Consider the following 24,111-nt stretch of genomic DNA (forward strand, 5'->3'; position numbering starts at 1 on the left):
ACCTAAATTGCACATAGAAGAAATGAAAATTGAATAAAAAGTATCCTCATTTTATATTCTACACCAAAAACTGGCATCAGAAATGCCGAGTTAAACCAAGGAAGGTGTCAGGAATGAAAAAGGATCCCTCAAGCGGGCAGCCTACCTGGTCAAACTTGTTCACATCATTGGACAGCAGGTTGACGATCTGGCCGGTAGTGGTCTTCCCCATGGCCATGTTACTAAGGCGAAGTGCCTGAAACAGAAGAAAGGAATAGAAGATTATATTCCTACAGTGGTATCATGCCACACTTAGAAAACAAGCAAAATGGAGTATATTTTTTACAGGGTCTTGTGTGACTTCCTGCAAGCACAGTGTTCCATGACAGCAGAGCTCTAGAGGACCTGGGCTCAGGCTTCAACACTTTTGAATGGTGGCAGCCACATACCACAAGGAATAACAGAGCTACACGAGGTATAAGCAGACTCTCCCACCCCATTTTATGGTGAATCTGGACATGCCCAGAGGATAAAAAGATCTATATTCGGGAGTCAACTCAAGTAATTTTGAGCCACATTCTATGAAAGTGGGAAGGCTATCTAAGGAAAAAATTTAGGAGACAGACTATACATCTGGACAGGGTCATTAATTCTTTTTTTTTTTTTTAAGATTTATTTATTCATGAGAGACCCAGAGAGAGAAGCAGAGACATAAGCAAAGGTAGAAGCAGGCTCCCCACAGGGGGGCCTGATACGGAAACTCGATCCCAGGACTCCAGGATCATGACCTGAACCAAAGGCAGACGCTCAACCCCTGAACCACCCAGTGCCCCTGAAAATATTTTTAAAATCAATTTTACATACAAATACACATGAATCCCTCATGCAGAAAACACATTATAGAAGTACGTATCTGATAACTAATCGTTAACAATTAAACTAAGAACAGCACACAAAACTGATTCTAAAACTGATCATTTTCAAAAAACCTCAAGACAACTGCACCAACAGGTTGCACCTGGATGGCTCAGTTGGTTAAGTGTCTGCCTTTGTCTTGGGTCTTAATCCTGGGATTGAGTCTCGCATCTGGGGCCCTGATCAGTGGGGAGCCTTCTTCTCCCTCTCCCTCTGTCCATCCCCAATGTTCGTGCACTCACTTGCTCTCTCTTGCTCTCATTCTTTCTGCACTCTCTAAAAAAAAAAGACAACTGCACCCATGTGGAATCACCATTCACAGTCTGTCACTGAAGCTGACAATGAGAACCACATGACAAGATGGTGCCGACGACAATTTGTGCAAAAGGCAAAGTTCTTCTCGGCAAACCATCAGGATGACTTGTCATTTAATTAGCTCTGTGACCAAGTGTAGCAATGGACTAAAGACTGATTGTGGATCCAATGTTCACCTACGTAGGTTAACAGCAATGCTGCAGCAGAGAAATTAATAATCTGTCAGAGGAAAATCAGTCATACTCTAGCTAGGCCAAAAAAAAAATGTGTAATGTCATTAATGTTATTAATGAGGAAGACATAGCCTATAAGCAAACTGCCAGATGTCTGCTTCCAGCCATCAGAGTAGTCAGTACTGGACTTGCCCTCACCCTCAACTGTAAAACTATATATAAAACTGGACAGAACCTATGAAGCCACTGTTTCAGGCACGAACACAGGCAGTGCAAGACCATAAGCCTCCAGAAAAGGGAAATACCAGAGCAGAGACCCATGACCAGCCTGGCTTTCTGCCCAGAGGCATTTACTGCCCAAGTAGAACTACACTTTCACTGAGGCAATGAGGAAGAGTTACCTGTTCCAAATTGCAGAAATGTCTGGAATTGGCAAGCCAGAATAACAGAAGCGCAGGCCCCTGGAGTTTTTGTACTGAGTTAGCAAATGGATTTTGGGGCAGCTATGAGTTCAAGGGAGACTCCAGAGTTCATGCAAAAGGGCACGAAGTTTCTATCCAAACAGGATACAAGATCTTCACAAGCACCTAAGACACTCCATTTAGATACCAGGAGGGCCATGGCTTAGTAATAAAGATCATACTCTAGAGTAAGAGTCATGCACTTTAACTGAGTTTAAAATGGAAATATCTGCCACTGATAGATACAGAGATACATAAAGTAGGAAGGTAGGTAGTCATCTAAGTAGATAGATCAACTGAACCCATCTCCCAGGAATTGCTTATAGGAAAAAAACGAAATACGCTTTCACTAAAAGTCCCTATAATGTTAACCTTTAAAACATCCAAAATAGTAAACAGTTATTAAACATGAAACAAAGAATATGTGACCCATGATCAAGGAGAAAGAATACAGGGACACCTGGGTGGCTCAGCTGTTGAGCATCTACCTTTGGCTCAGGGCGTGATCCCGGATTGAGTCCCATATCGGGCTTCCGGCATGGAGCGGGCTTCTCCCTCTGCCTATGTCTCTGCCTCTCTCTGAATAAATAAATAAAATCTTTAAAAAAAAAAAAAAAGCTAATAAAGGAATCAAAATTGAATCCAAAAACTATCTGATACCACCAAAATAAAAGTGAGGAATGGAAACAAGAAAAATAGAAGAAACAAGTAGAAAAAAAATAGCAATGCAAAAACGCAAAAACAAATCAGATCAATATTTACACTAACACTCTAATTAAAAGCCAGAGATGGTTACCAGGGATTAACAAAAGACATACCTAAATTGCTGTAGAAGAAAAATGAACTTTAAATACACTGACAGGTTGAAAGTCAAAGGACAAAAAAATGATAGACCATACAAACAATAGGTACAGTGAATGTGGTGTGGCTGTATTAGTGTCAGACAATACAGACTTTAAGACAAGGAATATTGCCAAAGATTAAGAGGGATGTTTCATAAAAGTAATATCAACTCATTACTCCTAAATGTGTTCGGATCAGGGTGGCTCAGCAGTTTAGCACTGCCTTCAGCCCCCAGGGCATGATCCTGGAGACCTGGGATGAGTCCCAGGTCAGGCTCCCTGCATGGAGCCTGCTTCTCCCTCTGCCTCTCTCTCTCTCTCTCTCATGAATAAATGAAATCTTTAAAAAAATAAAATAAAACAAAATAAATGTGTATGGATCAAATCACAGAGATTCAACATTTATGAGACAAAAACAGAACCAAAGAGAAAAATGACAAAACATCACAATCATAGGTTTCAACATCCTTCTCTCAATAATTTTTTTTAAGGTTTTATGTATTTATTCATGAGAGATACAGAGAAAAAGAGATATAGGCAGAGGGAGAAGCAGGCTCCATGCAGGGAGCCTGATGTGGTACTCAATCCAGGAACTCTGGGATCATGCCCTAGGTCAAAGGCAGATGCTCAACTGCCGAGCCACCCAGGTGGTGTCCCATCCCTCTCTCAATAATTAATAAAAGTAGACAAAAAAATTTTAAGGACACAGAAGATATGAAACACACTACTAATCATGTTACTGTGATGTTAATAATGGAACACCACACCCAACAACTGCAGGACAGTTTTCTCGAGTACACAGTGAATATTTGCAAACATAGACCACTATATGCTGGGACCATAAAATAAATCTCAATAAATTTCTTTTTTTTTTTCCAAGATTTTTATTTATTTGACAGAAAGAGAGAGAGAGAGAACAAACAGGGGGAGTGGCAGGCAAAGAGAGAAGGAGAAGCAGACTCCTCACTGAGCAGGGATCTAGATGCAGGGCTTGATCCTGGGACCCTGAGATTATGACCTAAGCTGAAAGCAGATGCTTAACTGACTGAGTTATCCAAGCATCCTTCAGTAATTTTCTAAACATAAAAATGTTAGAATGTTCTCTGATTACAAAAGTATTAAATTGGAAATCACTGGATAGCTCTAAGAACTCCGAATATTTGAGAAATAGCAGGATATTCATACAGAACCATGTGGCAGGGATCCCTGAGTGGCGCAGCGGTTTGGCGCCTGCCTTTGGCCCAGGGCGCGATCCTGGAGACCCGGGATCGAATCCCATATCGGGCTCCCGGTGCATGGAGCCTGCTTCTCCCTCTGCCTATGTCTCTGCCCCTCTCTCTCTGTGTGTGTGTGACTATCATAAATAAATTAAAAAAATTTAAAAAATAAAATAAAATAAATAAAAAATACACGGTTCTTCTTTATTTTATTCAGTACAAGTGAAACACAAAACCCAAGTATGCACACAGATACCACTTCGCTAACAGTCCTTAAAAACAGAAACTGTGGTTCACCACCTTCATGATGCAGATTCTTCATCACCAATATGCCTCTTACTCAAAGACGACCCTCACTGCGCATGTGGAGGATGCTTCTCACAGACTGCCCCAGATGACCATGCCTTTGGGGGTTTGCATACAATATAACTCCATTCTGTTCCTGGATGTCAAACTATCCCTTTCACCAGTACCTACTACTGTTTCCAAATTAGGATATAACCTCATAATATTTTAAGTAAAATCACAGTGAACAGGCTCTGAATAGAAACTAAAGGATTTTCAGAACAAAATACCGAGTACTTATGTCACCTATTTTCTATTTTTGGTTTACTTCCTGGTTCATGGCCCTACCTCAGAGCTGAGTCTGTCAGATAATGTGGTTTCCAGGGACATTGGGTATTACTGTAACAGACGAATATGAAGAATATGTTTAGCTCACCTGAAGCAGAAAATTGCCTGTATTTTCCCAATATTGTTGCCTAGAGTTGCTTAGTAATGCTGCTACATCTACTTTCAAGACTGTGTGATCTAAAACCATTAAACTTCATTTTTATGGGGTCACAAGGTCAGCCTAATACCCTCTATCCCCATGAACACAATGGGTGACAATTCCGTAAAGTTAATCAGATTCCCTCTGGGGCTCTGTAGAAGAGATTCAAAAAAATGAAAACAGAAATGCATACAAAATCAACAACCTGCTGTCATCAATAATCTGATAGCTCCATTGCCTTTTTTCCCTTTTTTTGGCCTGGTTTTCCATGGCTAGCACACAAACCAGCACACCTGTACAGAAAGCTTTCTGCAAGCTGTGGCATTTACATTCAGGGATACCATTAGCTTTCCTTTAACTTCGTTGGCCACTTTTTCTTTTTCATTATACCACTATGATCTATTGAGAGTCAAGAAGACAGACACATACAGACTTTAGTTCTTTTTTTTTGTTTTTTTTGTTTTTTTTTTTTTTAAATTTATGATAGTCACAGAGAGAGAGAGAGGCAGAGACATAGGCAGAGGGAGAAGCAGGCTCCATGTACCGGGAGCCCGATGTGGGATTCGATCCCGGGTCTCCAGGATCGCGCCCTGGGCCAAAGGCAGGCGCCAAACCGCTGTGCCACCCAGGGATCCCCAGACTTTAGTTCTGAGCAGAAGGGCCACAATGTGGACCCCAAGAACCACTTGCGTACCAGTGATATTTCCTCTGAGGTCAGACTGACTCCACATTCCTTGACCTTATCACCTCTAATGGCCACGAGTCCCTGAATGTGTAACGCTTCATGATGATAATATGATCAAAGTGCAGTCACATCCCCAAATAACAGACACCCACCAACCACCACCACCCCTACCCAGACCCTTCCATCATCAATTTCTTGCTTTGAAATAGAAGCCCCATGTGACTGGTTTCCCAAACAAGAGAGGGGATAAAAGAAACCAACAACACAGAACAGTTGTGGCAAAGGTGAGCTGGTGGGGTGACAGGAAGAAGTAACAATATGGTAAGTGTGAAAAAACCACTGACAAGGAGAAAAAAGAGAGCAAATACACACATAAACACACACACACATACATACACAGTTACTATATAATATGCACTTCAGGGTCAGGCGACAAACTATCTTAATGAGAAAATAAAGATGAAGTACATCCCCAATAGAAAAATAAAAAGCTATCAACTTTTCAATATATCTTTTATTTTTGTCTCTAAAAACTTTAAAAATAAATTTAAAAGTGTGAGTATAAACTGTCTTCTCAAAAACCACATGCATACTAAAAAATCTATATATAAGGCCATATGCTTATATTTATATATAAGTAGGGCAATTCTATTTAGAACTCTTTTGTCTATGAAGCAGTTCCTAACTTTTGCTCATGACATGCCTTCCTTCATACCAAGAGTACAAGAGGGAAGCAATATGCCCTCTCCAAATTCATCCAACTGTGCGTAACTTTACTGTCAAAATGAGAGTGTTTTACAAATGTGGGTTTCCTGTCTTTCCTAATGTTTTATATTATCAAAGTATTGAACTTAAGGAAGTTGGTTATGCAGCTCACCTAAAGTAATAGTGCATACTTCAGTAAGATCACATAAGCTGAATTACACATTCCTTTCTAAACATCAAGCTTGAGGTTTGGTGAGAAAATGAGTAAATCTGTACGGAAAAACATGATACAAGGAAATGCTATCAAACACATGATTTACATAGCATTCATTTTTAGAGCCAAACTTACTGAAAGCAGCAATGCCTTAATATCCGTAACAAGTACATACTAAGGAATGAAGAGAAAAGTGCCGGGAGCATAAGGAAAAAAACGCTCTCTCACAAAGCAACCCATCACTCTCTCCACCAAATGCCATTGTGCCAAATCACCCCAGTCTCCTAACTCAGGGGAGTGATGTGGAACCAATAGCAGCTGGGTACCGATCAGATCGCAGAGATACCAAACAAATAACCCTGGTCAGCTCAGCTAATGGGTCCCAGAGGGAGGAGAAAGGAAAAGACAAGGACTTCAAAATATAATCCAGACACCACTGCTTGTTCTGTGTAGAGTCCTCTCTGAAATGCCTTGCTTTTCCTACACAAGTAACTCAAAGTGTATTGCCACCGTTGAGAGGAAGAGGGGGGGACTGTAATGTTTTCAATGAATACTGAGTAAATGTAGAGCCTGCACCCATTCAAAAAAATTAAGTTAACCTTGAAGACATTATGCCCAGTGAAATAAGGTAGGCACCCAAGGGCAAATACTGCCTGATTCCTTTCACATGAGGCACCTAACCTGGTAGTTTCATGGAGACAGGAAGTATGATGGGTGTACACTGGTCACCAGGGGTTGGGGTGAGGGGGATGAAGAACTGCTGGAATGGGTACAGTTTCAGGCTTTACAAGATGAAGAGTCCTGGAGATGGATAGTGTTGATGGTTGCACAATGATGCAGAATGTCCTTAAGGTCACAGAGTTGTACACTCAAAAATCGAACATGTGGTCAATTTTAAGTTTTGTGTATTTTACTGTGATCAAAAATTTAAAATTCATTAATTTAGATATGCCTGGGTGGCTCAGTGGTTGAGCGCCTACCTTCAGCCCAGGGTGTGATCCCAGGGTCCTGGGATAGAGTCCCATATTGGGCTTCCTGCAGGGAGCCCGCATCTCTCTCTGCATGTGTCTCTGCTTCTCTCTGTGTGTCTCTTATGAATAAATAAAATCTGTTTTAAAACATTTTTTTTTTCATGGCGGGGTGGTGGTGGAGACTGGATGGTGCAGTTAGTAGCCTGTGACTCTTGATCTCAGGGTTGTGAGATCAAGACCCACCGTTGGGTGTACAGATTACTTTAAAAAAATTTAATAAATAAAACAAGAATTATTAACTCTTAAGACTGGGGGGGGGGGTAGCCACCAAACAAAAAGTATAAGCCTACTGAAATATCTTAAAATGACAAAGAAATAAACATTTTCAGAGCAACATAAAATTAAAAATTTAACTCTATTTTTTAAAATTAAGTATCAGCCATGTTTTCAGCATCAATCCTGAGGTAAGGAATGCAGACAGTTGTGCTGTCCATTCACTTTCCAAGAAGACTCCACATCGACCACTGTGCCCTGACCATTCTTCCCTACCCTGTCTCTAGTAGGGTGATTCCTGAGTTTTCCTGATAAGAATCCCTGGGGCACAGATTAAATACACAGATTTCCAGGGCTTCTCTTAATTCTGAGGGAGTGGGTCTGTCTGGGATTACACCAGGTTGTGCATTTTGATTAATCACAAAGATGACTCAACAGAATTGCCTGACCTGCAGCCTAGCATAAGTCCTCCTCACCCATGATCTGCAAGGAAGCTGAACAGCTCCAGCACACACTCACCCTGCCCTGCAGTGTACACAGAGCTCTCCTAGCGGCAAGGCCCATCAACACCCAGCTATTAAAAGCAGGGAGCAGACAGCTGCTCTGACAATCGGCTGAGAAACTGATCGTGCACCAACCCTACCACCGCCTTTGCCATACATAATAAGCAAGCACATAACTGGACAAAATTATGTGTCCAGGCAACAGGTAGTGCAAGACAGATTCCTGAGCATAGAGACACTCAAGAGGCAAACGCTACCATTGTCTTGGTTCTGGGCCAGGGGACCACTTTTCAACTGTGGCAGGGAGCTGAAGGAAGTTTTCCAAACAGTGCAGCAGCGCCACTGAGCTGAGGAAGCAGAGATCAGGCTGTGGTTGGCCGCAGTAGCTGGCATCCTTGAGAACAAATGAAAGGATCACTAAAATCCTGGGGTGAGGAGGGACACTGCTGTCAAGGCCTGACCTAAGGGATGGGCTACAGGAGCGCAGGTCAAGACTGCCTAAAGCTCACCAAGGAGCTGGTGTGTGGAGTAGCAAGCAGAACACAGACACTGGAAGGTCACTGTAGGGCACAGTAGAGAAACTTTATTAATATATCATTAACAAGCCTGGCATGCAGCCCAGACATCAGGAAGACCACACCTTAGAATTAAAGACCAGTCGCTGGAACAGAAATTCTCAGCTCGGGCAATTTGCCACCACCTCCCAGGGGACATCTGTCAATGTCTGGAGACATTACTGGTTGTTACAACTAGAAAGATGCCACTGGCATCAAGTGGGTAGAGGTCACAGCTGCTGTTCAGCATCCTACAATGCACGAGGTCCCCTCCATTCACCACCTTCCAACAAAGAATTGCACAAACCTAAATGCCAGTAGTGCTAAGGTTCAGAATCTTTTCTCTAAAGCATATTTGCTCTAGACTTATCCCGGAAAATATGAATAACAAGGCCTAGGAAGGACTCTGAGCTTGCAAGTTGGAGAAGCATGGAAAATATATCTTAGAATTCCCAAAAATGTAAGCTAACAAAGTATAAATCAAGCCTATGGAGCCTTAAAGCAACCAGCCAGGAAATGACCTTTTAACACAAAATTCAACATTCTTCCAAAGACTCTAAGAATGCAGACCTCCAATGTAGCATTCATAATGTTCAATAAATTTTAAGTCTTAGACATGCATAAAGAAACAAAAAAAAAAAAACAGGAAAATGTAAACCACAGCAAGAAAGTAACCTACATCATAAAAAACAAATCCCCCCAAATATATAAATAATAATAAAAACAAATCCAAGTTGACCCGAACATTGGGTTTTTAAAATTTTTATGTTCACAGAATTAGAGAAATATTGATACAGGAGAGCTAGGTTCTTGTCTCACACAGTCGAAAAATGAATCTTGGGGACAAAGGAGAGTAAGCGAAGCATACACATTTATTAAGTAGATACACAGAGAAAGCTCTCAGGAGTGAGAGGGGTCCTGACAGGGTTGCCACTGGGGGCTTTTAGTGGCCGTCTTTTATTAAGAACCTAGCCAGGGAGCCCACAGCCTTGAGATTCTTGTGCAATCTTGGTTTGAGCAGGGACTATTGATAACACCTTAATGACTTATTTCTTTGTGGTCCAGGGAGTTTCTGTGATTACTTAGTAATCATCAAAGAAAGATACTCCCTAACATTTGGGAGCTAGGGAGCCAGGTTTATTATTTTTCTATTTTTATTGTCTTATCTCTGTTTTCTTGGGATGGGTAGGAGCCTGACTTTGGGCCTTTCAGTGTCCTTGGGGTTTATGGGAGCCCACAGATTTCTCGAAGCCAGACTTTGGGCCTTTCCCTTATCTTACCCTGCCTACACCCATCTGCCCCTAACTCATACCTATATCAATATGAGTAAACAGATCCTCTGCAGAAAAATACAAAGTGCAATAAAAGAGCTATGTGGACATTTTATAATTGAAAAGTACAAAACAAAACCACCCCCACTAGTTGGGCTTAGTAACAGTTTGAAGTTATCAGAGAATATAGTCAGACTGATCGGAAGAAAACTATCCAATGTGAAGAACAGAGAGAAAACTGAATAAAATTAAGAAAAGAGGGAACTAGGTGACATTTTCAAATGGTCTGACATACAAGGAAAATGAGAATCCAAGACAGAGAAAAAATGAGAATCGATCAAAATATTTCAAAAGATATAACGGCCAAATCATTTCCCAAATTTTTAGAGAAAGTATCAAATTTAAGAACAAAAAGCTCAGCAAAGGGCACCTGGGTGGCCCAGTAGGTTAAGTGTCTGACTTTGGCTCAACTCAGGTCATGATCTCAGGTTCCAGGAATCCACCCCCATGTCACGCTCCCTGCTTACCAGACAGTCTGCTTCTCCCTCTCCCTCTGTCCCCCTCCCCCTGCTTGTGCTCTCTCTCTCTCTCTGTCAAATAAATAAATAAAAGCTTTAAAAAAAAAAAATTCTTGCAAACCCCAAAAGGTATAAATTCAAGGGGAGTCACACCTTGGGTCATTATCAATCTCCTTTAAAAAGTCAATTAAAAGAGAAAAGAAAAATCTTTTTAAACCTGCCAGAGAGAAAACAGAACCATGCAGGAAGGCTGAGACACAAAGAAGGAATGACTTCTCAGAATCTATGAAGACCAGATGACAATGAAGCAATATCCTTAACATACTAAAAGAGAACTGTCATTCCAGAATACAATATATCCAGTCAGCGTATCCCTCAGAAACACGGGAAAAAAACAGATTTTCAGATAAACAAAAAAGGAATTCATCACTTGCAGACCTATACTTTAAAAAAGCTCGGAGGGGCACCAGGGTGGCTCAGTCGGTTGAGCATCTAACTCTTTTATTTATCTGGGGCCATGATCTCAGGGTTGTAGGATCGGGGTCCAGATCATGCTCCCTCCTTTAGCGTGGACTCTACTGGGGGTTCTTTCTCTCTCCCTGCCCACACTTCCCCCTGTTTGGGCTCTTTCTTTCTAAATAAATAAGTAAATTAAATCTTAAAAAAAAAGAAAAAGGTTTCTCTAATAGAACACAAGCAGCAATAACAATAAAAGAAACTGATAAACAGGCCTTCATCAAAACAAAAACATTCCACTCCTCAAAAGTTATTAATAAAACAGAAAGGCATGGGCAGCCCGGGTGGCTCAGCGATTTAGTGCTGCCTTCAGCCCAGCCTGGTCCTGGGAACCCGGGATCGAGTCCCATGTCAGGCTCCCTGCATGGAGCCGGCTTCTCCCTCTGCCTGTGTCTTTGCCTCTCTCTCTCTCATGAATAAATAAATAAAATCTTTAAAAAAAAAAACCACAGAAAGGCATGTCACTGACTCAAAGAAAATGTGTGCAATTTCTACATCTGGCAAAGAACAAGAATCTTGAATATACAAAACTCGTACAATGCAGTAAGACAAAAACCCCAATGTAAGAAAAAAAGAGAGAGGTCAAATACTTAAGTACTTCACAAAGAAGATACAAGAAGAGTAAAGAAGCACATTCCTAGTTGGAATGTAATCAGGTACCTTCACTATACAGATGAGAAAAATTAATCTTAAAGCAGTTTGCCCAAGGCAATAGCTAGAAAGAAGAAAACAAGGATTTATGAAAAGCAATGCAACAATATAGTCTGATCAGGTTTACAACCTCCCCTTCTAAAGTTTTTTTGTAAAGATATTACTTATTTGAGAGAGAGAGAGTGCACAAGCAGGGGGAGAAGCAGGCAGAGGGAGAGGGAGAGGGAAAAGCAGGCTCCCCGGGTAGAAGGGCTTTGGGACCAAGACCTAAGCAAGGCACGGGGCACCTATGTGGCTCAGTGGATGAGCCTCTGCCTTCAGCTCAGGGCATGATCCTGAGACTCTGCCAGGATCGAGTCCCACATCCGGCTCCCCGCAGGGAACCTGCTTCTCTATCTCTCTGCCCCTCTCTGTGTGTATCTCTTATGAATAAATAAAATTAAAAAAAACAAACTATACAACACGTAACCAACTGAAGCACCCAGGCACCCCACCCCAATTAAATTTCATAAATGTCCTCTGTACCATGTACATTACATGACTTATTTTATCCAGTGCTCAACAAACAACCTCATGTGAAGCAAATATTCTTTATTACCATTTTAAAAATCAGGAAACTGAGGGGCCCCCGGGCGGCTCAGTCGGTCAGGCATTCGACTTAATTTCAGCTCAGGTCATGGTCTCAGGGTCAGGATATGGAGTCTCACCGCCAGCCCTGCGCTCGGTGGGGGGTCGGCTTGAGTCTGTCTCTGTCTCTGTGTGTGTGTCTCTCTCCCTGCCACAGGCTCCAATTAACTAATTAAAACATTAAAGATCAGGTAACTGAGGCCTTAAGAAATGAATTCACTTCGCTAAAATATTCCTCTTTTTAATTTTTTTTTTATTTATTTACGATAGTCATACAGAGAGAGAGAGAGGCAGAGACACAGGCGGAGGGAGAAGCAGGCTCCATGCACGGGGAGCCTGACGTGGGATTCGATCCCGGGTCTACAGGATCGCGCCCTGGGCCAAAGGCAGGCGCCAAACCGCTGCGCCACCCAGGGATCCCTAAAATATTCCTCTTTAGCACATTTCAAAACCGGGACTGGATCTCAAATCTGAATGCTATCAGAGCCCATGCTCACAATCCCTACCCTATCCAGGCCACCGCAGCATCTTCTACAAAGTACTCGGGCACCTGAGTCAACACTTGACTATTCTGTGTATGGGATTCCCAGTACAGATTCTAAGACACTGAAGCCTGATAAACACCAGCATGCTTGAGCTGCAATTTTGAAAGGGATATTGACTACCACGAAAGGCTGAACTTACGACCCATAAGTTACCCCTCTGTACTAAAGCTTTTAGTTATAAGACATCACGTAAAAGCTGAATATGTATTTGATGACCTAACAGTATCACTTGACATCTTTTTTTTTTTTAATTTTTATTTATTTATGATAGTCACACACACACACACACACACACAGAGAGAGAGAGGCAGAGACATAGGCAGAGGGAGAAGCAGGCTCCATGCACCGGGAGCCAGACATGGGATTTGATCCTGGGTCTCCAGGATCACGCCCCGGGCCAAAGGCAGGCGCTAAACCGCTGCGCCACCCAGGGATCCCTTGGCATCTTTTAAAATGACTCTACTCCAATATCTATTATCACAATGCCCAGAGGGACGCCTGGGTGGCTCAGTGGTTGACCTGCCTTCAGCTCAGGTCATGATCCCAGGGTCCTGGGATGGAGTCCTGCATTAGGATCCCTGCAGGGCCTGCTTTTCCCTCAGCCTGCCTGCCTGCCCCTGCCTCTCTCATAAATAAATTCATTCATTCATTCATTCACTCATTCATTTTTTTTTTAAAAAAAGAATGCCTGGGGAGAGGGATCCATCTTCAGTGTTGTTTCAAAAAAATTCCCCACATACATCCACTGTGCACCACAGTCTGGGAACCACTGAGCTATAGCACTCCCTTCCAGTTTGCACTAACCCACCCCCACCCCCCATAACTTGAACGCAGAATCCATTCTAGATATTCCTAACTCCCCAGACCAGGAATTTCCCCTTTACGTGAAGATAAACCAGGACACCTAAGTGGCTGAGTCAGTTCGGCATCTGACTTCAGCTCAGTTCATGATTCCAGAGTCCTAGGATAGAGCCCCGAATGTGGCTCCCTGCTCAGCAGGCAATCTGCTTCTCCTTCTGCCCCTCCCCCTCCACTCATGCTCTGTCTCTCGCTTTCTCTCTCAAATAATAAAAATGTTTAAAAAAAAAAAAAATGAAAGAGATCTAAACCAAACAAGCCTCTCCTTCTGTAACTTGCTTTGTGGGCTCAAACTCCTCTAACAACAGAAAATTAAACTTGTACCCGATGGCTCTTCTTACCTCTTCCCTAGCAAACCAGAACACTGACAAATTGCCTCTACAGATTAACTTTTCCCAAAATGCACAGGTCCAACTCAAGTTGATATCATAAGTAAAAGAAAAACGGAAGGAAAAATGTATTTAAAAGAAAGATTTTAAGGGAGCCTGGCTGGTTTGGTTGGTAGAGCAGGCAAATCCTGATCTCAGAATCACTGAATATCTGGAATTCATTATTGTCCAGCCTACACATTAAGCAATGCAGAGTGTCTACACTGACACAAAAGTAGCTTTGAATAAAAATAAAGTTCTGTCCAAGAACTATGGACTTCACAGCATATGGCTGAGAGGCTAACAAACTTTTTATCAACTGCCTTTCCACAGTCTAGGGAGTCCATTCAGAGGAGGTAGAGGGGGGTCTGGTGGACCTGTCCCTTCTCACAGTCAATATTCTCCAGAGTTTTTTTTAAAACTCCAGCTGTTTCTACAAAGGGCTGCAGTCTTTACTCAGGAGAAGTTAGCAAGCTAGCTGTGCACCCTGCACAGGCCCCTTCTACTTCCTTCTCAGAGTCTGTAATAAAGAACACCTACCTGATGTCCTGACTGCCCATCTTAAAATACAGCCAAGGAGGAGACAGATCTAGAAAGCAATAGAATGGCCAAGAGAAGAGACTCTTAAAAGATAGGAAGGAGAAGGGTCCACTCAGAAAAACTGTGAGATCTAAATGATATAGATACAAAAAGCATGTCTTTTTCTCCACAATGCAGAATTCTAAAAATGCAACTACATCACCTAAATAATTAAAAAAAAAAACACCAAAGTAAGTAAAAACATTTCCCTACATCTCCCTGAGATGCACTACATAAATATTAGTAGTAGATTCTCCATATTTGAGGTAAAGTCACTGTGATCATGAATTAGTGAATTCTAACTGCTCCTAGGGAAAATAGTTAGGTTTCATGCCAGCCTTTAACAACATTTTTATCAATTGATCAATATACATATAACTTCAGGTGTTTCTGTTTAAAGACACTGTATATAGTATCCATTGTTGACTCATTAATATTTGACTCACACCAAAAGCACAGTAAGTAACTCCTACCTGAACCCAGCTTACCTAACACAGGCATTTTCTACATAATATGTACCATATTTACTCCAGAAGGCACATCACAGCCTTCCTGTACTCAGGAACACTAAACAGCATTTTAGCATTCTGTGTGGGGCCATTTATAACAGCAAAATCACCAAAAAAAGGCACAAAAGTACAGAAAACCGGCACTAAAATATGAATAGCCCGTGAAAAGAACACTTGTTTACAGTATGGCAGTTGAAACCAGAAGGCAGTGTGTCACCTTGCTTGACCCCAGCTGAGAATATGTACATAAGGTGACTCAAAATTTTAATGACTATGTGCATGCCGACAAATGATGCGAAGGAGTTTCACGTATTGATTTTGGGGTCGTACATAAACTTTAGCAAGTAGGCAAATCTGCAAACAGAATCTGTGAACAATGAGGATTTATTATAGATAAATTTTTGCAAGACAGATCGACAATAAATGATACAAAGAAACTAGGATGTTTGCAGTGAGTCCACTCATCTTAGAAGTTCAAACAAAGATTTGTGTTTCCCTGAACCCACGTGATGTGGAGCATTTTTTTCATCTGTCACACCAGTCAGAATGACTAAAATTAACAAGACAGGAAACAACAAATGTTGGTGAAGATGCAGAGAAAGGGGAACCCTTTAATACTGTTGGTGGGAATGCAAGCTGGTGCAGTCACTCTGGTAAACCTTTTGGAGGTTCCTCAAAAAGTTAAAAAGAACTACCCTATGACTCAGCAATTGCACTACTAGGTATTTACCCTAAAGATACAAATATGGTGATCTAAAGGGGCACCTGCACACCAGTGTTTATAGCAGCAAGGCCCACAATAGCCAAACTATGGAAAAGTGCAGAGATGTCCATCAACAGATGAATGGATAAAGAAGATGTGGTATATATATACAATAGAATTTTACTCAGCCATCAGAAATGATGATGGCCTACTATTTACATATAGACATGGATGGAACTGGGCAGCCCGGGTGGCTCAGTGGTTTAGCGCTGCCTTCAGTCCAGGGTGTGGTGATCCTGGAGACCTGGGATCGAGTCCCATGTCAGGCTCCCTGCATGGAGCCTGCTTCTCCCTCTGCCTGTGTTTCTGCGCCTGCCTGCCTCTCTCTCTCCCTTTCCCTCCCTCCCTCCCTCTCTCTCTCTGTGTCTCTCATGAATAAATAAATAAAATCTTAAAAAAAAAAAAAAAGACATGGATGGAACTGGAGGGTACTATTATGCTGAGCAAAATAAGCCAATCAGAGACAATTATCATATGGTTTCACTCATATATGGAATTTAAGAAACAGCACAGAGAATCATAGGGAAAGAGAGGAAAAACCCAATGGGAAGTCATCAGAAAGGGAGACACCACAAGAGACTGTTAACTCTGCGAAACAAACTGAGGGTTGCTGCAGGGGAGGTGGGTGAAGGGATGGGGTAACTGGGTCAGGGGCATTAAGGTGGGCACATTATGTGATGAGCACTGGGTTATATACACAAGTGATGAACTATTGAATACTAAATCTGAAACTACTGATGTACTTACTGTATGTTGACTAATTGAGTTTGAATTAATAAAAAAGAAAACACTTCCATCATCACAAAACAAAGGGGGGGGGGTTAGAAGTTCAAAGAAAACAAGTACTCTCTCTATCCAAACAATTAAGATGAGATTTTAGCCAAAATAAAACATATGGTCCAAATGACCCAATTCTGCAAGGAAGTCTGTCTGTACCAACGAACCAGAAGCAGAGAACAGCATCCATGAACTCAAAAGCTGACAGTTCTGACTTTACCTGGAATTCAGAGCAAAGCTATCATTAAAGTCCAAAATAAGAACTACCACAGTTCCTCAAACAGGAGACTTCGTCAGGAAACCCAGGGCTAGTCAGGCTTGAAATCTTAAGGAAACAGCTCTGTGCCATATGTGTTATTTAATACAAGAAAATCTGTATCACAGGATAAAACCATGAGGATGGTTTACATTACTGAGAATGCCATCCTGTGTGCTCTAGTACTATATTCCTCTAACATTCAGGCTTGCTTCAACTCAAGCCTGAAGCCAGAACAGGCTGGCAAAGTTGAGATCCATTTCTACTAGGATGGGGATGGGGATCATTCTCTGTCTTCAATCTGGGCTCGTCATACCTGAAGCTATCATCTTCCCCCAAATGGCCCTAACATCGTGTGCTCTGAGCTGGGAAAGTAACAAATGAGATTTGAAGCAGGACATTTCCTGCTTTTACTGTGTCCTGGACAAGAACAAAGCAAGAAATTAGCCACTGGTCCCACTGTAGAGGTGAAAGCAACCCATCCTGAGACTATGACCCATGACTGGCACTGACATTCTAAAATGAGCAAGTACTGGGATGCCTGGGTGGCTCAGTGATTGAGTGCCTGCCTTCAGCTCAAGGCGTGGTCCTGGAGACCCAGGATTGGGTCCCACGTCAGGATCCCCTGGGGGGAGCCTGATTCTCCCTCTGTCTATACCTCTGCCTCTCTCGGTGTTTCTCATAATAAATAAAATCTTTTTAAAAAATAAAGTAAGTATAATGTTCAAAACATCACTACGGTGAGGAATCTCTGTGTTCTTCATGCCAGTCTGTTGACTTTACAAAAAGGCAGCCTGCGTTATTGCAAAATCCTTTTATTTGGTTAAAAAAAAAAATTTAAAGTCCTAGAGAGTTGAGGAACTTAAATAGACCACCATGGGTTGTTTCAACAGACCACCAACCAGAACCACCAATCCAAACAAAACATTATAGTTCATAAAAACTCTTCTTCATTTAGTACTCAAATTTAACAAAGAAATGATCAAGTGGGAATGTAAAATGACGCAGCCACTGTGAAAGAGAGTATGACAGTTCCTCAAAAATATACCGTATTATCCAGCAATTCCACTTTTGCAGATGTACCCAAAAGAACTGTAAGAACCTGAAGAGGTATTTGTGCACCCACATGTTGTTCACAGCAACATTATTCACAATTGCCAAAAACTAGAGACAAATCGCCCAACCCCACTGACAGGTGAATGGGTAAACAAAACATGGTACCATCCATACAGTGGAATAGTATTCAACTTTAAAAAGGAGTTACAAAAAAAAAAAAAAAAAAAAGAGTTACAGGGACCCCTGGGTGGCTCAGCAGTTCAGTGTCTGCCTTTGGGTGAGATCATGATCCCAGGATCCTGGGATCGAGTCCCACATCGGGCTCTCCACAAGGAGTCTGCTTCTCCCTCTGCCTATGTCTCTGCCTGTGGTGTGTGTGTGTGTGTGTGTGTGTGTCATGAACAAATCTTTAAAAATAAAAAACAGGGCAGCCCCAGTGGCACAGCGGTTTAGCACTGCCTGCAGCCCAGGGTGTGATCCTGGGGACCCAGGATCGAGTCCCACGTTGGGCTCCCTGCATGGAGCCTGCTTCTCCCTCTGCCTGTGTCTCTGCCTCTCTCGCGCGCTCTAAATAAATAAATAAATAAATAAATAAATAAATAAATAAATAAATAAATAATCAATCTTAAAAAAATAAAAATAAAAAACAAAAAACAAAGCTCAAAAGCCAGGTGTAGTTTTACCAATGCTGTGCTAAGGTAAACAAACGACAAGTCATTTTTATATAGGGTACATCCCATGATATCCTTGAATATTACAGATCCCAACTAGGAATTTAGCAGCTTCTTCCAGTGAGGACACACAACCTCCCAGAACCAGGGATTAGGAGGTAGTGCCTGAGTATAAGGCACAAATGTTCAGAGGGGCCTCTCAGAACTTTGTGGTGCCAGCTTCTGCCTGAAGGAATCAGCCCACCTGTGATGAAAAAGTGTCCTATTTCTTTACCTAGCAAGATTCTAGACACAAGAAAATGCCTGAGGAAATCTGTCTTTCCCACAGTTCTGCAATTTCAGGTTCCGCCCATGGTTTAACCCAAACAATTATTTATAAGGGGACAATTCTTTGAGGCAAATCAAGCTAGCAAATTAACACCTTTGGGAGATGTTTACATTCAGGTAAGCTGATGCGCCAGATCAGATAAGATTTCCCAAAAGCCTCAAGTGGGTTAGAGGAAGAAAAACAGGTGAACAACTAACTCACCCAGGGCAGCAAAGAGCTTTCTTGGACTGAACCATCACCTCAAACCTGGCTCCTATGTTTAACCTTTTCACAGTAGAGTCCTAGTGAAATTTCCTATTTATTTATGGAAGCTAAGCATGATCTAGCTAATTCATAAAGAAATCTGACTATGCTCCTTAGTAGTATAAGAGACTACAATAGAATAACAAACAGGAGGAGGAGCACAGCAAGGAAGGCGCCTTCACTGGAGCATATAGGCAGTGCTACCATTTCCACATCACAAGAGAGGAACTGAAGGTAACCAACACAGCCTACACAGACAGAGAAACCCTCAAGAGTCACACAATTCCAATATTACTAAGGCTCTGCTCAGAGTAAGATGTGGAGAAGACATCTTGCATTTTGCCAAGAAAAGTATTCACAAGAAACAGAAGCTCCAGACATGTAGCAACTAGGTAAAAGAAGCAATTATTTTACATTTAAATTGTTTGGTTTTAACTTTCCATACGGATTTTTTCTTTTTTTTTTTAATAAAAATTGCATCTATTGGGGCCCCTGGCTGGCTCAGTTAGAAAAGCATGTGACTCTTGATCTCGGTGTCATAAACTTGAGTCCATACTGGGTGTAAAGATCACTAAAAAAAAATAAATGAACTTGAAAAAATATATATATATTTAAGGTGTACAACATCACATTTTGATATAGATATACATTGGAAAAGGAGTACTACAGTCAAGCTAATTAACATATCCATCACTTTACATGTTATCCTTTTGACTGTATGGTGGAAACACTTATGATAGAACTCTCTTAGCAAATTTCAAGTATACAATACAGTTAAAATGAAGTGTTTTTTTTGTTTTTAAACCAAACAGCCCAAAGCAAAAAGATATCCAGGATCGAGTTTGTACAAGAGCCCTTCAGCTGTTCTCAATGGTATGTCTGTGGAAAGTCCCTGGTCAAGACACCTGAAATCCTCACTACCTTCCTAACACATAAGACCAGCATAAACTATGGGAAAATTTTATGGCATTTCTCAATACAAAAACACTGAACACATCAAACTGGGTCTTGTCCTTAAAACTACTATAATGCACACTAAAGAAGATAATCGTGAGTAAAATAATAACCTGAAGGGAAAGCAATATAAAGTAGAACGTAGGTAATCTCCAAACTTACTAAAAACAATGTAACATTTGAAGTTTCATTCCAAACATCAACTATTTTCTTTAATACTAGTAAAAAAAAAAAAACCAGGGCACCTGGCTGGTTCAGTGGGTTAAGCAACCATCTTCCACTCCAGGCTCCAGTCATGGTCTCAGGGTCCTGGGATGGAGCCCCACATCAGGCTCCCTGCTCTCCCTCTGCCACTACCCTCCCCCATGCATGTTCAAGCATGAGCTCTCTCTCTAATAAATAAATAAAACCTTTTATTTTATTTATTTATTTATTTATTTATTTATTTATTTATTTATTTATTTATTTATTTATTTATTCGAGACACAGAAAGAGGCAGAGACACAGGCAGAGGGAGAAGCAGGCTCCTTGCCCGATGTGGGACTCGATCCCAGATCCCAGGACTCCGGGATCACTCCCTGAGCCGAAGGCAGATGCTTAACTGCTGAGCTGCCCTGGTGTCCCAATAAATAAAATCTTTAAAAAAAAAAAAAAAAAAAAAAAAAAAACGTAGCTACAGAACTGGTGAATATGTTTGCAATGAACTCTATATTTTTCCTTAACAATTATACTAAACATAGTTAAGTAGTTCATTTAAATAGTACAATTTTCCCTTTTCTCAAATACAATCTTTTAGATTCAACTTTATACACCCAATTTCACAGAAGGACACTTATAAAATACAATTTTGATGTACATGAAAGTTCTAATGAACAACAATACAATTTCCACACATACCACTATGAGATTCATGCATGAAAACTCTGGAAATTTGATACACCTAGATCAATTTAATGCTTACTTTTTTTTTAATTTTTTTTTAATTTTTATTTATTTATGATAGTCACACAGAGAGAGAGAGGCAGAGACACAGACAGAGGGAGAAGCAGGCTCCATGCACCAGGAGCCTGATGTGGGATTCGATCCCGGGTCTCCAGGATCGGGCCCTGGGCCAAAGGCAGGCGTCAAACCGCTGCGCCACCCAGGGATCCCCTAATGCTTACTTTTTAATTAGATTCCATTACCAATAGAATACTTTGAAAAGCCTGTGCCTAAATGCGATCAAAGTCAGCCTGGACCTGATCTCATAGAAAACTTTCATTGTGTATCGGTAAAGTTCACTTAAAGGAAAAAAAATTAATTCACCCGATATAAAATAAGCTTCTCTGATAAGGTTTAAATGATTCTAGGAGCACCTGGGTGGCTCAGATGGTTATATGTCAGACTCCTGATTATGGCTTAGGCCATGATCTCCTGGTCATGAGACCAAACCTGGATTGGGCTCCACGCTGGGCATGGATTCTCCCTCTCCCTCTGTCCCTCCCACCCCTGCCCTTAAAAAATTAAATAAAAGTTAAGATTCTATTTACAAAATGTTTAATTCATGAACTTTTCCATAATGTTTCAGCTGCTTCTGGGGAGATATACATGCTGATACTAAATGACACTTACCTTCCGATAAATCATATGGCACATGGCAACTCTTAACCTCATGCCAGCACACTGAACATGATAAAAGTATAAGTGGTGCAGTATTGCGAGAAAGAGTGTGCAGGCGGTCAGCACCGTGGCATAGCCGTAGGCTTCGTGCAGAGCCACAGAATCATTAGGGTCCTGGTTTTCAAAATACTTAATAATTTTCCCCAAAAATATGGGCTGGATTACTCTGGTCCCTTCCTAAAGAGAAGAGAGAAAAGCTATAATTAGAAATACAGGTCATACCAGTTTTTCTTAACACAGCTTTGTTTTTATTACTAGTGTGTTAAAAAGGCATTTTAACAAAGTGCTATGTTCACCACTAATCTCAAAGAAAAACAGAACTACTCTCTTATGTACAATAAGAGATAATAGTTTAACCGTAAGCCAAAATTCTAAGTGCAAAAGCAATAAAGTTTTAGTACATTGTGCTTGGGTACACTGTGGATGCTCAACAAATATTATAGCCTGTGTTTAGAATACATTTGGCAAGTATCAGAGAAGTCTTGGCCTAAGATGAATAAGGAAAAGAAGTGGCAAAAGACACGTAAAGCATGTGCTTACAGGTGGGCAGACCCAGCTCACAGCCTACCCATTTCATCTACACTGTCAATGTCCCAGCACAAAGCCAAGTCAAGAATGATTTGCTTATGAGAAGCAAGCTCTTGCAACTCCCTTCTGCATTAAAACAGCCTTGGTAAACTGAGATTGCACAAACACAGATCAAATAAAGAACCCACCACTTTTTCCCAACCCAAAACTCCACATATCAGCAGATCAGAAGAATGAAGTGCTGTCTCCAAATTCTCTTGAAGGAAAAGGACCAGGTTCAGGAGGTTCCCAGGCTCTCAGTGGTAGTGTTGCCTTCGTATGTCTCTACCCCTAGAAGCCGAGTACTAGGTCGTAGAGTCAAAAATTTAACACAACAGAAGGCAAGCTAAAAATAATGCCATCAGTGGTTCACCATCAGCCGTATTATTACAGGCATCGGTTCTGAAGAATTTTAACAATCATCTATATCCCAAAGCAAAAAAATTGAAGTCCTACACCAATGTGTTAGGAAGCACTGAGGCTTACCTCCTGAATAAGACTTAGGGAAAGAAATTTTTTACCCTAAAACTAATGGCAAAGAATTGGCAAAGCTTACCCCTCCCTGCCAGATGGCCACTCTACTCCACAAATTACTTCTACCCTTGTAAGGCACCTTCCTCTGGCATCAAGGAATACCAAACAGCCCATGCAAATCCATGTCACCAAAAGCAAACACACAGGCCCTCTGCATCACTTCATCTAATGCCAAAAGTTTGGAGATCTTCCAAGAACTTGACTTTGAAAGAAACATTTCCTCTTGGGTAATCTCTCCTTATTAACACAGATATGGCAAACAACCAACAGATTGGCTCTGATACCTCTGTTCTGTCTCTCCCAAGTGAAGAATCCATAGCACAAAAGGTCAAGGGAGAGATGCCTGGGTGGCTCAGTGGTTGAGTACCTTCGGCTCAGGGTGTGATCCCAGAGTGCTGGCATCAAGTTCCACATCACACTAACCCAAGGACCCTGGCTTCTCCCACTGCCTGTGTCTCTGCCTCTCTGTGTCTCTCATGAATAAAGTTTTAAAAGGGAGGGAGGCACCAAGGGAACCCAAAAAACCAAACCTGAAACACAACTAACATGCATTTTCTTCTAAACCAACTGTGCCCCTTCTGGATATTTTATAGAAAGATGTTGCCATCCCTCAGAGAGGTATGACATGAAACCCCCAACACTGCACACACCTACACACACCCATTCACAGATGTCCCCGTCAGCCTCACCGCTCAGGAGGTCAGGGCACTTTTTCTACTACAAGGAAATGATGCTCACTGTAGAAGTAAGATGATCAGATCTCAAGAACACAAAGGCTCACTGTTGTCTGATCAGCATGCCCAATCACTCGTCCCAAGAGTTTATGAAAGCAACCCAAATACAGCGGGCCATAAAACAGACCGTGTATGGGAATACCGAGATGAAAATCTGGAGGCTTACAGAGTGAAGCAAGAATATCACACTGTACACGTGGGCAGTCCCAGCCCAAGTCAGCAGCTCGCCACCCTGGGGCTATCCACCAGGAGACCAGAGATAACACCTGCCATCTCAAACTTGCATCACACTTAGGATCCGGTCTGGGACTCAGGTGTTTGTTGACTGTTCCTCAGCTCTCCATTTGAGCCTAACATGAGCGTTGCTACCGGAAAATATAATCAGACTTACCCATCAGAGAGAAAATGCATAGATGGAGCAAACCCAGTGAGAAAGAACACAACCTAACGGAGGGACACTACCACCTAAGCACCTGGATTTTTCTGACAGCACTTAATAATCCATCAAACAAACAGGCTCACAAATGAGTAATGCCAGCTCTTGGCCC

General features: G+C 41.6%; 1 protein-coding gene across 3 annotated transcripts in view; it reads right to left on the reverse strand.

Annotated features, from left to right (window-relative positions):
- ABCC4 (ATP binding cassette subfamily C member 4) overlaps positions 1-24,111 on the reverse strand; it is a 247,650-nt gene that overhangs the window by 172,262 nt on the left and 51,277 nt on the right. For all 3 annotated transcript variants that reach the window (XM_055336187.1, XM_055336188.1, XM_055336190.1), the window contains exons 4-5: positions 21,681-21,905; positions 146-235 (exon numbers count right to left, since the gene is read on the reverse strand). In XM_055336187.1, the coding sequence (XP_055192162.1) occupies positions 146-235; positions 21,681-21,905 (315 nt within the window). The remainder of the gene's footprint in view (positions 1-145; positions 236-21,680; positions 21,906-24,111) is intronic.

This window comes from Nyctereutes procyonoides, unplaced genomic scaffold (assembly GCF_905146905.1).
Source record: "Nyctereutes procyonoides isolate TBG_1078 unplaced genomic scaffold, NYPRO_anot_genome, whole genome shotgun sequence".
NCBI lineage: Eukaryota > Metazoa > Chordata > Mammalia > Carnivora > Canidae > Nyctereutes > Nyctereutes procyonoides.